The sequence below is a fragment of the Protomyctophum bolini genome (assembly GCF_963924005.1).
Source record: "Protomyctophum bolini genome assembly, chromosome: 9".
Taxonomy (NCBI): domain Eukaryota; kingdom Metazoa; phylum Chordata; class Actinopteri; order Myctophiformes; family Myctophidae; genus Protomyctophum; species Protomyctophum bolini.
In genome coordinates, this window is record NC_137870.1 from 24,053,570 (window position 1) to 24,070,564 (window position 16,995).

Genomic DNA, 16,995 nt, shown 5'->3' on the forward strand with positions numbered 1-16,995 from the left:
CAAAAAATCCTTTTCACTGGCCTGAGCTGAAACAATGCTGGGAAGGTGTGGAGGATCTGTGGAGCATGTCGCTTGCTTTATAACATTATTCATCGTGTTCTTATTTGCCTTTCCCCCGCCCTGATGGCACTAGGAGTAATCTGAGAACATGGGGGTTACAAAAACACCGGCCCTGCTCCTGTGTGCAAACATGCACACTTGTACATGTCATTTGCTGTTGAGCGCCTACTTATCCAAACTAAATCGATGAACGTGCTGTGCAAACTGAAAGAAAAAACACATTTGAATATATTTTCCTAGACAAATTAGAACCAAAAACAGCCAACAATGGCGTGATTATTCATGATGATCATTGATCATTTTAAATGCAAATATAATTTCAACCATAGCTGACAAGTTGACAAGGAAGTGTTATGTAAATGCCGTTTATTACAATATCATAAACAGTAATATAAAAAATAGAATGCATTAGAGTACAAAACCTCTAAATGGAAAAGACAAGAACCTTGAATGACAATACAAAACACGATCCCTTTCAAAACATTAATCAAAATAAGAGTATCTTTGGTTAAATCCAGAGGTGTTGTGTGTTGGATGGGAGAGAGTAAATACATTATATCCCAGGCTAGAGCAAAAATATTGGGATATAATTGTGCATAATCACACCAACACTGTAACAGCTCTAGTGAACACCACTCCGCGTGGACTAGCACAGCTACATACATTGACAAAAACAAATAGGCTCATATAAACATTGAAAAAAAGGCTACATGACAAAACAAGCATCCTTTCCCTTTCTCATAACTAATGTATGGTATGTTATTATTGGCATAATGACCCAGGCTTAACGCCATTTGTCATTTTGGTGGTGGTCATGGCTGACTGAAATCATACTTTTGGCAAGTAAAATAAGGATGGATCTAGTTTAGATTGCAGTCAGACAGCAAATCCCCATTTGATGGAAAACATGTAACATTCCGGGTACAATATGAATGCAATTTCCTATGTCCATTTTCCACATGGACTTCTCGTTTGTTTATTTAAAACTAGGAACTGATTGATACAAAAGAGACACGTATAAAAAAATACAAAAACACAAAAGGCCATTATTGTAGCTAAATGTGACACTGAACTGTAGTTTTGTGTACCATAGTTGGTCAGAAATTAGACCGCTACCTGTTCTATGACACTGGAGGGCTCGCAAGATGCATTTTAGGTTCCAATGGCGGGAACTACAGCACCAAATCTTGCTGGATTTCATTTAGAAGTCCCCTGATTCTGTCAAAACCTCTGTTTTCATTGATACCTTAGTGAAAATGAAAACTTCAGAATGGAATCAAAGCCCAACCATCATCATATTAGAGCAGCATAAACATAACATAACATGGATGACCTGTGCAAAATATACAATATAGGAGCTAGAGCAATGAACATTCAACCAGGAGTGTCAGATTACTTTTCATTGCAGATTAAAAGCTGGATGGGTATTATTGATACTGCAAAAAATATATTTGTAATCCCACCATCTTCAAAAATAAGGCACTTAATGGTACAAACAACACACTGTAAGATTTGGGGTGCATTAAACAGTAAATAATCCTCAGTGTGGTCACAGCAACATTTTAGTGTTAACGCAACACCATGCTTCATTTCAAAGCTTAGTGTATAAAAGCTTTACTCCCAATCTCCCAAAGTTTACTGGCTTTTGATCTTAGCCATTGTGAGAACTTTAAATTCACTCCATAGACACATATTTAATGTTCCTTTGTTCTTTTCCCCCTCAAAATGGACAGAAACCCCAATTTGAGTTCCACACACACAGGAACTAGATCCTTCGGTGGCGACTTCCAACTGGGCTGTGTTTCAACTAAGACCTCACATGGGACAGAGCCTGAGTTGTAAGCAGCCACCTTTCAATTATACATTGTAGCTGGAGCGCAATTTACTCTGGAGGAAAACTGTTCATCTCAATGAATCCACAAAGGACTCAACCAGTTTTTGCATTAATCTCATAGTTGGGTTTTCCCCCCTTTGTAGAAAAGAATAGTCTAACCCCTATTCCTGGAGTGTAAGTATAATAGTGATAAAACAAAACCAAATTAAAACCATGAAAAAATGGCTATTAAACCAGCTAAAAGCAACCCCAAATATTCACTCCCTAGTACAAGTACTGGCTGAGCTGGGTCTGCAGTACACAAACCAAGCATAATTGGGTTAATGGGTCAACTCACCAAGTATATATTCATATATGTTTACATCCAGACATAGAAGAGGCCTAGGTATAATACTCCATGTCATTCTTGTGTGACTAGATCTGATAGACAGATCTGAAGACAATGGCACAAAATCTATACAAAGCTGACAGTCACTTTTAATTTATGGCACTATTTGACTGCCAATTCTACACAACTGAAATAACATTCAGATAATAGTAGAACACTGCATTTATGACATCCGATGATGTTTGATGAGAAAATGGATATCCCACATAATCCCGCTCATTCAAGTCACCTAAAACCATGATGGTATCAGACCATAATGACAGAGTATCCCTGTGCCACATGCTGAAACCTGTCCATATTTCCATTCAAGGCACTAAGAAACTTTATGTTCATGAATGAGAGGCAAACTGAAACTCAGTTAAAAGCCAATAGTACAGACTATATCCAATCTCTCATTTTTGTTGTTTAAGATGGCGCATGAGCCAGTGGAACTAACTATAAACCCAGCTCATCATCTACTGGGACGGATTGGAGCTGTGTAAGAATCTTGGAATCCCCATCTATGTCATCTGGATGGCCCAGTGGTGACCTTGCCTCTAAGTCCTGCTCTGAAGATGGGCTTCCCAGGAGTAAGGACTCTCCTGGTAGACCTAACAATGCCGGGTCTTCAGGTAACACCCCTTTAACACGGATATCAAACAGAGGCATGCCGACTGAGGTGGAGAGGGATACGGGGCTCCAGGAATTCTGGGACAGCTGGGCATTTGGCGTAACTCCGCTGCACATGGGGCTGAGAGAGAGCATGCTTTCTGGGGTGAGGGTGTTAGATAGCGTCAGGGGGGCAGAATGGTCCAGGGTATGTGGAACTGTGGGTGTTTGGTTGCTGGCAACCCCTGTATCTGGTGCACAGTATAGATGGGATGAGTTGATAAAGCTGAGGGGAGATGTTGCAAAGGTGCTAAGGGTTGAGGCTGTTGGCTGGACAACTGTAGGAGAGGTGACTGGGGTGAAAATTGTGCCTAAACCATTGGTAGAGATGGAAGATGCTTCAGTGACTGCCTTAACAGGCAGGCTGGTGAGCTGAATGCCTGCTGGTATGGTCAGAATCAGCTTCCCTTGCTGGATACTGAGATAGGGGCTTCCACCAAGGAGAAGGTTACCTAAAGTAAAGAGATAATATTAATTGATAGTTATTTTCAGATAACATAATTTACATTTTATTATAATCATTTTCTAGCTGTGGTCTCCCAACATTCTAATGTAATACACATAAAAAAAACATATTGCTGTATTGACAGTTATTTAAGCTAACATTAACTAGAACATATCCTGAAAAACAGTTTCAATATAACTTTAAAACTTTTGGAGGGGACAGAATTTTGATGTGGTATACGTAGGAAAAGGAGGGAGACCCGCGCAGGCGCACACTGCTACTTGCTGGTTCAAGAGCATTTATTCAATGAATAAAGAGCAAAGTTTAGGTCTTGCGACCTTCCTCAGGCTTCCCCCTTCAGTGAACACACGTGCTTTAAACTGAACCGGGTGTGCGGACGTCTTCTCTTCAGATGTTATATATGGTATAGACATGATTATTCTCAGTTGACTGACTCAGCTGGTTCTAGGTCAATACAACAGTGTATGACTTCTAATCTTGCTCTGGACTAATGGGTAACATTTATTGAAAGGTTAATGAAGATAGAGTCAATACAAAGTTTATATTAAAAGTGTATTGCCCCAAAATACGATGAAACACTATTTTTATTTTAAACCTTTGCAAGTTAAGTTGCCATAGTATAATCAACAATTGAGCCGAGAAATTATTACAAAAAATATGTTTTCGATACACACTGTATTATCAGTACCATTTCAGAAAGATATGCATACATTCAACCATAAAAGTACCTGGGGAGGCAGAGGGGAGCCGAATGATTTGGGGAGTCACATTCTGAATGGGCCCCAGCTGGTTTATCCTGAAGGGGCCTTGGCCCCCACTTCCCCCAGGGGGCGAGGTGAGGATCTGAAAGGGAACTCCAGCAGAAGGAATGGAGAGGGGGGCAGTAGCAGAGACTACCTGAGGGAAAGAGAAGGAAGAAGAAGCAGAGATGGAAGAGACGGGCACCAGCTGGGGCATGGATAGGGGAACTAACTGAGCATGAGTTGAGTCTTTCGACTGGGGCATGGGAGTTGGGGAGGAGATGGGAATAACTTGGGGGACTGGTGTCGGCAGGATTCTGGCAAGAGAAGGGCTGGTGGTCGTGTTCTGATCACACAGTTGGAGTGTTAGCCCCTGGGGTATCTGGCCATTAGTGATCGGAGACACAGAGACAATGGTGGTAGTACCTTCATTCAGAGCTGTTGAACCATTGTGCTGATTATGTTGTTGCTGCTGCTGTTGAGAGAGCGGCTGAGCCAGCCTTTGGCTTATGTTCAAAGTCTGTGGGCTGTGGAATTGTGGAAGGATCTGGGATAGTGGAGAAGTGAAGCCAGACACTGGGACCAACTGGGGGCATTGGGATACCTGTGTGCCTGAAGTGTGTTGGACCAACTGGGACACTGGTATGCCCTGGATGGATGGCACTACTTGGGGCAGGGAGAAGACCTGGGGACTGGAATGGTTAATGGAGGAAACCGCCTGGCAGATGGAACTGGAAGGTATTAACTGGGATCCAGCAGTGGCGACAAACTCCCCTTGATGACTGGAAAGCGAAACAACAGGACTGGAAATAACAATCCCTGTTGAGTTAATGGAAGCTGGGAGGGCGAGGGACTCCTGGACTTGGACGTTTTGTGTTAAGACTAGCGAGGGGACAGAAGTTGGGGAGGAAAGAGTCGAAGAAGGGGATGAAGAAGAGGACAAAGAAGATACCGTCTGACCACTGCTTTCGGATTTGATTAAAACTCCATCAGGGACATTGATGAAATCCAGAGAGGGAACTGTAAGTGTGCCCCGTCTGTCTGTCTTTGCTTCTACTGTTAGAGGAAGAGAGATAGTCGAGTTTGAACTGCCTATGTTAGTGGTGCTCAGAACCACTGTTTGGAGGGTGCCTGTTTTGGTCTCCATGACTGAAGCCCCCTGGTCTGCCACTGATATTATATGGTGTGGCTGTTGTTGCACATTGATAGTAGGCTTGGCTATGACTTGGGTCCTGTTTAGGATCAGAGGAGAGTTTGCAGCCACAGGACTCAGTGTGACGGTCTGACAATCGCTCAGGGTTATCCCGTTGATTATGACTCCGCTACCGGTACTGGATATGATGGAATTGCCATTGAGCAACAAAGGTTGGGTGGCAGTGAGGAAGCCACTAGCCCCATTGAAGATGAGTTGGCCCTCTGTGCTGCAGGGGAGTCCGGAGAGAGAGATGATAGGCGTTGTGGAGCCAGTCATTTCCTCTGGTTTGTCAGAGCTGTCATCCATGATGCTTGCCTCATCTTCTGTGCTGTGATTTCCATCAGACTCACTGAAATGACAGAAAGGAAAGACAACCCATTACACTATTGGTCTGAATATAAGACCAATGGAAATATCAAAAAAAGAAAAGGGTCGTATTATAATCGGGACTAGACTATTTGACATTCAATGTTCTTTTTCCACAAATGAGTCTTGAAAAATGGGGGTCGTCTTATATTCTGTACAATACGGTATGTTGGATACCTCTATTATCCATTAAAATAAGGCACACTGTTAGATCATTTTATTTTATGATCTCTCCCTTTCAACACCATTGTCCTCTGCGCAGCACAATGACTGCAATACCCCTTTTTTTAGGCTGCATGTGTTTGATCTCAGTATAGAAGGGGATTCAGGGTACAATCATACCGAACTTTGATTCTGCCAATGCTTATCAATAGGAACGGAGCATTTTTATTGCATTTTTTGCACTATTGTTTAAATAATCTTCACATGGTTGTCAGATGTAGGCCAATCTGGGAACCCATCTGTCAATCTGTCTCTACATGCAGGCCTACAGACTACAGTTATAATTACACGTTCCTACTTTTTGTGCCAAACAATCAGGCATTATATTTAAAAAATACAAATTTGAGTCTAGCGCCCCTCAGAAAAGAAATGAGTACCGGTATACATAAACAGTTGCTTAAACTTAAATAGGCTGAATTACATTATGTAGCCGAAACACGATCATTTTTTATGATCTTTGCCATGCCATAAAATAAAGGCTTTTTCACTTGACTGGAACAGAGTGTATTGGGCTTGGACCCCTTTTCATTACATTATGTATGTTTTTAAATGTATTGAGAATCAAGCTCACTTTTTATCACGGTTTAATATAAAAATGCTGTAAAACATACACAAAACACTTAAGATAGTTGGTCCTGTGCACAGATTGAGTTCTTTCAGTGTCAGACCACCACAAGGTAAAGATTCAGAGCAGTAAGGATGGTCTCTCCAATCACAAATTCCTCAAGATGAATGGCAAAATAACCTACGAAGCCTATAAATCTTGTGGTGGTCACTGCCTCTGGTCTGGTCTAAAGGTAATTTTCAATAATTAAATAGAAAATGTCGTTTGGAATTGTTGTAATGATGAAAAGCAATGTACTTTTTTTTTTATTAAGCTTGTGATTTAAATAATGACATTTTCTTTTCAATTCTGCGGAGATTCGCGGGGACGCGCCCGGATCCGTGTGGGGATTGAGGTGCAGGATGTCAAGACATTTGAGCTACAGTGGGCGCCCTAATCTCACATTTCATAACAAAGCAACATGCTCTTGGTCCCTGTCCTGTTTTCAAGGGCGTTTCTGGGTATAATGTCAGTCCATTTATTGCTGTCGTTGCGAGTGATTTATAATTTTATTTATTTCATTATTTTACTGTAGACGCACTTTCCAACTTTTACCTTGTTGTTGCCAAGGCCTCTGGCTGTTTCTTTCTCGGGCTACCACAAATCTGAGTTAAGACATGACATCTATAAGTCATGTTTTGATTAGTGAGAAACAATGAATGGTTGTTTAATAAAAACTTGTGGGTATTGGGGAGTATAATCACGTTGCATACGGCGGCGAGCCGAGATTGGAGAATATTTCTCCTAAAATGAAGGCTAAATCTGTAGTGAGTGAGTGAGTGGGTGGGGTCCAGAGAGAGATAGAGAGAAAGGATCTTGCCTTTTACTGTGGGTTCCGGACGGGGTTCGATCTCTTTGCCTTCGGTTCTTGAACCAGTTGCTAACTTGTGTGAGGGACAGCCCAGTGATTTTGGCCAGGTTCTTCTTCTCGTCTGGAGTGGGATACCTGTTGGTTCTGTAACACTCTTTCAGTGCGTTGCGAGACTTTTCTTTGAAGCAATATACGGTCTCTTCTCCGTCCCAGATGGTTTTTGGAAGAGGGAACTTCTTCCTCAGCCGATACTTGTCCACGGCCCCCAGGCTGCGACCCCGAGACCTCTCCGCCTCCTTGTAGCGCGCCTGCAAGTAAAGGTCCTGTAGGAACCCATGGTTACTAGGGTGGAAGTTGTGGCTATCGAGAATCGCGTACAATTCCTTGAATTCCTCCCGATTGAAAGCCACTAATGCCTGGGCCTTCAGAAGGGTCTCATTGCCACGTAGCAGTTCGACCGAATGAGGTATGGTGGATAGGAATCTCCACAGGCGATCCACATTGCCCGCCTGCAAAAGGGCTTCGCAAAGACACGCTACTTGGTCCGTCGAAAAGCTGAGCGCTGAATTTTGGAAAGTTTTGAGCAACTGTTCTGAAACTTCATCTGGATCGGCCTCCTCTTTTGGTTCCACGTCCTCCGTTGTCGCAGGCTTCTCTTGGCTGTTCTCAGATTGTTCTGCAGACTCCAAAGACAAGGAAGCCATTTTTATTTTAACTTCTTTCCTTCAGTTCCTCCTCCCTCCCTCTCGTTCTCTCTCCCATTCTCCGATGTGAATGCCTGCCCGCCGCCTGCCACAACAAGCGCACGCCCCTATCTCCTCTCCGTCACTCCTCTGACTGGGCCTCTCTGTTGCTGGATGTGCCTGCAGCTCTGATTCTACTTGAAATATCATGTGTAATCTCGAGGGCTGCCAACATATACACAACACAACACAGAATGAGACTAGACCACACGGTAATGAAACCGGTACTTTTTAATCAAAGTTCCCGCAATGATAATATTGTTGTCCCTTATGCTATGTCAGATATATAAAAGGCTAAACAGCCCTTCAGCTGATAGAAAAAATAAATAAAACTGTACGTCTTTTTCATGGAAAAATAATACTCACTAGCCTACCCGTCCCCTTCCAACTTGCAGAAACTGTTTATGGAAAACAAAACAAGATAAGCCAAGCCATCTACTGACAACTAATTAGCATAATGATGTGTGCATCATCATCACACACACACACACACACACACACACACACACACAGAGTTCTAATTCATTATTATTTTCAGTATTCTGCAGCCACAGGGTTCTAGCAGGGCTCATGAGTAAGATTGCTTCTATACTACACTTATACTTGATATGATACATTATGTAAACATGCCATGTGCAGATATGTCTGTCTCATTTTTCTTATTGTGGTTGGGTTGTATCATGAGCCATTGAAATACGACATACTGCACTGCACTTAGCACGCGCGCACACACAGGAGAGAGAGAGAGAGAGAGAGAGAGAGAGAGAGAGAGAGAGAGAGTTAAACTGAGGCCTGAACATCTCCATCAACCACATAGGAATGTTACTGTACATACAGTAAGTAAACTGGTGCATGTTTGGCATTTGGCAGCAGCCTACCTGGCCCATACACGGTACACCTGCTCTTTGATTTCCATGTACTTTGATCTTTTTGTCCTTCCTTACATGGTCCCCATTCTGAGTTCTGAATGGCTATAGCTGCCTGGTAATGTGTATATTTTCGTCTCAAGCTGTTATACAACTGTACACTGTACGTAGTTTTCAGCCGCCCAAAATATGCTATAGCCTACAGTACTACTACTACCACTGACTATAGCCCTGGTCCAATGCTTACAAGTTACAGCGAGTGTCTCGAGTGCTTACAGAGCATTGGACCAGGGCTAGTCAACAGCTAGGATGGTAGTATTTCCTCTGAGGTGGTGGAAAGCCTGGTGAGGCGATGTTAGGATGGTAGGCCTACGCATCAATTGGATGGGACTTTTAACAGAAAAAACAGATTCCGTATAAGAAATGTACAACTTGTTTCCAATACCCTTTCTATGTCAAATCTAATGTATAAGTGTATCCACTAATACGTCGTTTAATGTAAAAACTAAAAAGTTACAGGTAATTGTCCCCACCAGGCCGATGGCATGGGGAGAGAGTATGCCTATGTTTTTTGGAGTGTAGCGCCACGGTGTGGTTTGCTGTCCAGAGAGATCCGGAGAACTCGACAGTTTAACATCTCGCCGCGGCGAAAAGTGGAGAGCACTCGCCGCGAATAATAAAAGAAAGTGAAGACATGTCACCGCCGCTGGAACTGTGGACAGCTCGCCGGGATCTGTGGACTGTGAGATTGGCGAGTTCTCCTGTATTCTGGTGAGAGGGTGCAGAAACTGCAGATTCCAACCCAAAAAACCACACCCGTGTGAAGTGAGGGGCGCTAATATATTAAGTTTAACTCATGTTGCAATTTATGATTAGGTGATGTAATGATGATGTAAAACAAACAAACATTAACTTTATTTATTGTTTTACTTGGTCTCCCGGATGGTCATGTCATTGATGTCAAACATAAGAGGTTGTTCAACTTATTAACGTTTGCTGCTAGGAAAAATATTTGTTTTGGATCAAGGATGTTGCTCCATTAAATAAATCATGGCATAACATTATAATGGACTGTATTCCTTGTGAATACATTACTTGCATGTTGCATTCTAAATTGGACACTTTTTACAAAATTTGGGACCCTATATTTTAATCATATTGGAACCACACTGTCTCCCACGGTACTTGGAGGTTTTCCGTGCCAACCTTAGATATCTTATGTGCCAGCATTCTTCCCTAGTGGGTGCTCTGCTTTGGGGTGGGGGCTTGTCAGCCCTTTGGGTATGGGGGGGTGGTCGCCCGGGCAAGGGTCTCGATGCGTTGCGTCGGGGCCGCTTCTTGGGGCGGTGGCCCTGCCGCCTGGAGGGGGGCGGTTGCCGCCTTTGAGTGGGGCATGCATGCGTCTGCTCTTTTTGTAATGATTTGGTGCCTATGATAACTATATTGTCTGCCTTTTTAATATACCGGTATGTATTCATGTACTGTATAGATGTATTTCCTGAATGGGAGTCTATCAAAATTCGAAAGCCACTTGTCATTATGGTTCATTGTCCTTGTCATCTTTGTATATTCAATATTTTTATTTAAGTATATAAGTGTTGTGCCTGAGCTGTTTTTCTTTTCTTTATTTTATTTTGTTGTTTGTTATATGTTCTTGTTGTGTAATGTCTGTTTGTCTTTAAAAAATAAATAAATATACTTTATAAAAAGGGGACAAGATGTAAATGTTACCTTCATTGTCAATGGCGTTTTCAAAACAAACATTGAACTAAAAACAAACATTAAACCTGTATATACAATTAGTATTAGTAGTCTTTATGGTCTTTTCGGGCTGTATAAACTACTACTTGTTTTTTATGTCATTAATAATTGTTCTAGATTCTTCTAGAAGTTCTTTGCCGAGTTTTCTCCGCCGTGGTGGAAGAGCCTGCTGACGCGAGGGTACCACTTTCCCAGAGCCAGAGTGAGACAGAGTTACGACAACTCCGTTCACTTCATGTGGCCAGTCAATAGAGCTATAATATAACGGGACAGTCCAATGGCGGCTCTTCTACATAATACTTATATTGGTGAATAGTGACAAACATATCTTATGGTAACAAACCATAAGATCGAGTCTGACTAAATAGCTATGGACGGTCTTTAGGCTTTACCAGAGCAAATTAAAGGCTTTACCAGGCTGCATAGTGACAAACAAGTGACATGAACCACGTGACAGGGCTGTTTTCTGCCCCCTCAATGTCGTAGCTCTGTTTTACTCTGGCTCTGGGGCGTATTACTAGGCGTAGCTGTAGATTGCAGAACACTGAACAGGTCCTGCTCGTCGTTCATTTGATTTCTTCTAGTACTGGAACCTTAACTCTATGACTGGAACAAGCAAACAAAGAAATCCTTCGTCTTTTTTTCTATTTTTGCGATACCAACTTCCATGGTCTCTACTGATTAAAAAAATATATAGGTCCATTACTGCTTTTTGACAAAGTTCTTTCATCGTCAAAGGAAGACAGTGATCATACGCAGTTGGTAAGTAAGCTAGCTAGCTAGCTGAGTGCTTGGTCTGAATGCAACGTGACTGGCTTTGGTATAGCATCAGTAAACGCTGCTACATAACAAACTTCTAGCATACTACTGATCAACTTTCTGTCTATATATTTGTGCATCCTTTTGCAGACTTATTGGATTTCTGGATACGCATAGGAATAAATAATTATGGAAGTAATTTCCAACCCCACGGTGGCTGTGCGCGTAACATCTACCCTTTCCACGTTCGAGCAGAATCGCAAATTTAACAGGGGTATCACCATAGCAGATTTAAAGGTGAGTTCTTGGATTTTTCTAAAGATTGTACGTTGTGAATGTTATTAACATGTGATGTGTATTTAAGGTGTGGTGTGGTCTTGGTCACATAATGTTTACAAGGCATTAAGGCAAGCTGTTAAGGCTATATAAAGTTAATTATGTAAAGCATTCATCTTACAGTGCTTTTGCTGAATTTGCCACCTTGTCAAACGACCCAACAGCCAACATGTATTATTTTCTGTCTGGGTTAGGGTAAGTTGGAAATGATTGTGGGCACACCTTCCTCCTGTATGGAACTTGAGCTGTTCAGCGTCAGTGACACGTTCCTGCAGAAACTTGATGACAATGAAGCCTTGCTAGGTTCCTACCATGTCGACGATGACTGCAGGATACATGTATGTACTGTATAGCTATTAACTGACAAACACAGCATGCCACGTAGTGACTACTTGACAGTATTTTAATTATTGCTTTTCAAATTGACAGGGTTGGCACAATAACACCAGTCTAAAGTCCTAACCACACCAGGGTCAAGATGGTTTTAGCGTTGTCCCTGTGGTGTGATTTGTCTTTGTTGCACGTTGATCCACGTTTACCCACATTGACCCTAGTGATTCAACACATGGAATTCAATGGCCCAAACCACACCAAAGGGTCAAGACGGTTTTAGCGTTAACTCCTTGCAACCGTTTGAACCCAAGGAGTTGCATGGTTACCCTTTGGTGTGGTTTAGGGCATAAATAAGTATACTTGGTAATGTCCAAGTATTGTTTTCGCTGTTCATTACATTATCTTTTAGTTTTTACTATAAAATCTATTCTATTTCCACAGATTACTGACCTCAGTGGAGCTCAGAAAGGGGAGTTTAGTGACCTGTCCCAAGTGGAGAAATTTGAAATATCAGACGATGCTTATGGGAAGAGACAAGGTATTTTATTTTATTCTTGTATTTTACATAAACAATCAAACTGCTACTTCTCATTACAAAATATATTTCATTACATTTTAGAGGTCCTACACAAACTACAAAACATTTTTAAATGCCCATCTCTGCTTGGGTGATGCAGTGTCTGCCCATCACTGAGGAGGTTGTGTGTTTGAATCCACCGTGGTGAAACAGTCTTTTCCGATCGTCTACACATGATCACAATTGGCCCAGGTTCGGGGAAGGGAAGCCGGCAGGGAAGGTGTTATATAATTGTCACTGCACGTATACGTAACGTAATCCTACGGGCTGGGGCGGGAACTTGGGAAAATAAATAAGCTACTTTAAGCCTCAAATGTCATGCTTATCAATAAATAAAGCTTAATTTATACTCCATAACTTTGATATGTAGCCAGACAATCAGAAATCTACTGATTCATGTTGGGAAATTTAAATTCAGTGAATGGGCTTTGAAAACCAATCGCCATAACCACCCTTAAGTACCTCCCAAAATCTTTCCATTGGTTCTGTGACACTGTTCTTTAAAAAAGAACAGTGTCTACGAGACACTACGAGAATAGTTGATGGGTAGCAGCATTTAATTGTGGTTCATTATCTTCCACCACAGATTCTGCAAGGTCATTCTTAAAGAAAAATAAGGTTGGACGCTTCAACGAAGAAGATAATGCAAGGAAGCAAGCAGCGCTTGCTCTTAGAGAAGCTGAAGAGAAGACTGCTGCAGATAACATCGTTGTTGGTAACCGCTGCCAAGTGCAGGCCTCGGGGCAGCCCACCAAGATTGGCGAAGTTATGTATGTTGGTAAGTGTGTGACTGATTTAAATACAACTGTGGTCGGGTGGCGCTGTGGTAAAGTTCTTGCCCAGGCACCACCACAGAGGTTGTGGGTTCAAATCCACCGTGGTACATCCAGCTTTGTAGAGTGTAGACTATGCGATCACAATTGACGATATTCAGACCATCTTGCCAGCAAGGTGCTAACTAGGTGCAACTTCCCACTGACAGGCCATTTATCCAAACAGAAAGGTCCTATGTAATTGTATTAAACAATGTCAAACTCACCAACATTGCAGCTGTACGGAAAGCTTGAATTATCCTCTTTCAATCTGTAAAGTTTTGGTTTCATAAAACTCCACCGTAGACATGTTATGAGCTACTTCCTGTCAAGAAATTCTGTCAGAGTTTGGGAGTACTGCAGGAGGTTGCTTTACTAAAAACGAGTGCTTCAAATTCCAATACTTCAAAAGGATGCACAGATATATAGACAGAAAGTTGATCAGTAGTATGCTTAACTCCAACTATAAATCACCTGCAAGGAATTTCTTGACAGGAGGTAGCTCATAACAAGTCTACAGTGGATTTTTATGAAACAAACACTTTGCAGATAGAAAGGATAATTCAAGCTTTTCGCACAGCTGCAATCTTGGTGAGTTTGACGCTGTTCAGATAGGACTTTTCTGTTTGGATGAATGGGCTGTCAATGGGAAGTTGTATGTATTGTATACATATACAGGTCCATCTCAATGAATTAGAATATTTTGTAAAAGTTCACTTTCTTCTGTAAATATAATTCAGAAAGTGAAACTTTCAGGGGTACTTGAGGGAGTTCCAGGGGGGACGCATCTAAATGATAATTTGGAGCCAAATGGACCCTTATGGGTCTGTGACTCAGAGTTAAATTAGCATTGATTTTACAATATAAATTGTGGGTCCCAGAGATAGAAATGCCATTAAATGGGGGTCTGTAGACTAATGCATGTAAAACTGGTGGTCCTTGAAATTAAACTGGTTGAAAATCACTGCTAGAGCCGTACAAATCTTCTCTTATGGGGGGTCCCTGGCATGTCTTTTGAAATGAGGTGTCCGCGGGCTAATTAGTTTCAATTTGGGGGTCCTTGACATGAAAAAGTCTGGGAACCCCTTCTTTATGTGTCAGAATCCATTTATTCATAAAACATCACTATTCATATCTTGGTTGCAGGTACAACAGATTTCAAGCCAGGCTATTGGGTGGGTGTGAAGTATGATGAGCCCCTTGGAAAACATGATGGAAGGTAGGAGAGCTATAATTTCTTGCTGCTGTGCATGCTTTCCAATGGTTTCCCAGATGGGTGCTCCAGCTATGAGTTTGACCAACTGACTTTTCTTATTCTTATCTCTACAGTGTCGGTGGGAAGCAGTACTTTGAATGTCAGAACAAATATGGTGCATTTGTGAAGCCCCTGACGGTGACTGTGGGAGACTTCGCTGAGGTGGATTATGGTCTGGACGAGATGTAAAACCAGGATATTGCTCGCTCAAAGGAAATCACAACAGTGCTTTGTTGTCCCTTCATCAACCAAACATGAAGGGGAGCCATTGTTATTGCAACTGTCTTTTTTTGTGCTAGACGGGAAGTTATAGTAATATGCTCTTGATTCCAAACACCCGTCTGGAGGTATTTCAGCACCTTGTGTTGTGTTCCTGGTGAAACAAGATCACGACAACTAGATGGCCACTCATTGTGTTGTTCGATATTAGATAAATTAAGAACACTATTATAGTCATAACACATGGCTCAATCCAACAATTTGAACTGGCAATATTTTAAGTCTATTTTGCATGAAATTCTGTCCTAATGAATATTGCTAATGTTGTGATCCTTACTTACCGTAAGTAAACAATTATGAACATGGGAGTAGGTTCTTGATTTTACATAACATTCTGTTTTACAGCTTGGATACCAGCTCTTGAGCTGGTATGTCAATCTGTTTGTCAATCTGTTTGTCAATCTTTACAAAGGTGGTTGTATATAGTATGTTTAGATACACGTGTTTTTGTACAACACAATACTGTACATTGTAGTGTATGGACCTGTGGAAGCAGTAAGAAGATGATTTGTGGATATACTTTGGTATTAATTATACCCAGCCTCCATTACCGTGTACATGATGTGGATTTCACTTCCATTATGATTACTACACTACAATTCATAAATTAGGTGTAATAAGACACGTGTCTCTCTGGCCATGCTTGAGGTTTTACTTTTATGACAAAGTAAAACATTTTGCTTGCTGCACAGTGCACACGCATAAGGTTTAGGCTCAATAGGCTGGAAGCATAACACAAAATCATACTTGACACAATTTCTCAGCCAGCGCTTTAAGGTTTTCTAACTTTTTCTCTATGCTTTTCTGAACTATGAGACAGAAGTCCCGAGCTGAGTGTGCTCTACTGTCAGGACAGATGGGTGTAGACTAAATGAAAACCTGGGTATCGAGGCTAGACCAACTCTCAGCAAACCGTCTATATTGAAACAGTCCACACTCAAGGGATTTTTTTAAATGATTTACTGCAGCAGCAGTTTCTGACAAAAGAACACCTAATCAGCGTTGATGAAGGCCTGAGTCGCTGAAAAAAAACCTTGTGACTGCACTGTTTCTATACACTACTACACATAGGCCATGTCATATTGTCTGTTGCAAGTGGTTAGTTGATGTTTGGTAATGGGAAACTAGATTTTTTTTTATAGAACAGCATTGCATTTAACATGCAAGTAAACGACATTAACCTGCAAGGACTCAATGTCATTACAGTGTACAGTAGTATACACATTCACAGCACTAGTGGCGATGCATTTTTCAAATGATGTCTTACTTGTACTTAAGTTATTTGTTGCACTAATCACCACTTAAAAATGTTCAACGGAGCAAGCAAGCAATATGTTACATTCTCATTCTGCTCATACAAATTAAAAATCTTAGATGTCTTTATTCTGATGTGTCATGACTCATGCTTTGCTTCTCTCCCATGAAAAAGAAAAAACACCTGCACACTCTTCAAATGCAGTGAAAAGCTTTAATAGGGAAACACTGAAACATTTTGGCCTATGTGGCCTTCATCAGGCTATCTTTATGGCTTGCTCTGTATTGGTTCTCCCACAAAAAGGTCAAAGGTGCATGCATGGTGATTTCATTATGATTATTGATTGATTGAATACTTTAATAGTTTGCAGAAAAAAGCACAAAGTACAGTTCAATACAAGGTCTGCTAAGAGGATTTAAACACATTAAAGGCTATGGCTTGTTTCCATTGAGGTCCTTTATACTCAATTCATCGAAACATTTCATGACTTGACATACAAACATCATATAAACAAATCAAAAATAAATATGTGGGGTGGGGGTGCTTCCCTGCTTTGACTTTTTGCTGGGGACAAATTCGAATTGCAGTCAGTGGTGCTCTTTGATTGTATGCACGCATACTGTGTAGCATAAGCATCCCAATCTCAGTTCAGTTTGGAATGATGCAGTTTATCTCAAGATGCAAT

At 41.4% G+C, this 16,995-nt stretch overlaps 2 protein-coding genes and 1 long non-coding RNA gene across 3 annotated transcripts; 1 reads left to right on the forward strand and 2 right to left on the reverse strand.

Annotated features, from left to right (window-relative positions):
• Positions 1-146: 146 nt before the first annotated feature.
• six5 (SIX homeobox 5) lies at positions 147-8,148 on the reverse strand. Its single transcript, XM_080771617.1, has 3 exons — positions 7,344-8,148; positions 4,125-5,680; positions 147-3,382 (listed from the first exon to the last, which is right to left on the reverse strand). The coding sequence occupies exons 1-3, from the start codon at positions 8,036-8,038 to the stop codon at positions 2,718-2,720; spliced, it is 2,916 nt and encodes a 971-aa protein (XP_080627743.1). The 5' UTR covers positions 8,039-8,148; the 3' UTR covers positions 147-2,717.
• A 3,109-nt stretch (positions 8,149-11,257) lies between these two features.
• tbcb (tubulin folding cofactor B) lies at positions 11,258-16,438 on the forward strand. Its single transcript, XM_080771849.1, has 7 exons — positions 11,258-11,466; positions 11,614-11,760; positions 11,994-12,137; positions 12,574-12,670; positions 13,296-13,487; positions 14,668-14,740; positions 14,851-16,438. The coding sequence occupies exons 2-7, from the start codon at positions 11,653-11,655 to the stop codon at positions 14,963-14,965; spliced, it is 729 nt and encodes a 242-aa protein (XP_080627975.1). The 5' UTR covers positions 11,258-11,466; positions 11,614-11,652; the 3' UTR covers positions 14,966-16,438.
• Positions 12,691-13,334, reverse strand: LOC308321062. Its single transcript, XR_013964584.1, has 3 exons — positions 13,236-13,334; positions 12,990-13,066; positions 12,691-12,946 (listed from the first exon to the last, which is right to left on the reverse strand). It is a non-coding gene; the product is annotated as an uncharacterized lncRNA (long non-coding RNA).
• Positions 16,439-16,995: the final 557 nt, after the last annotated feature.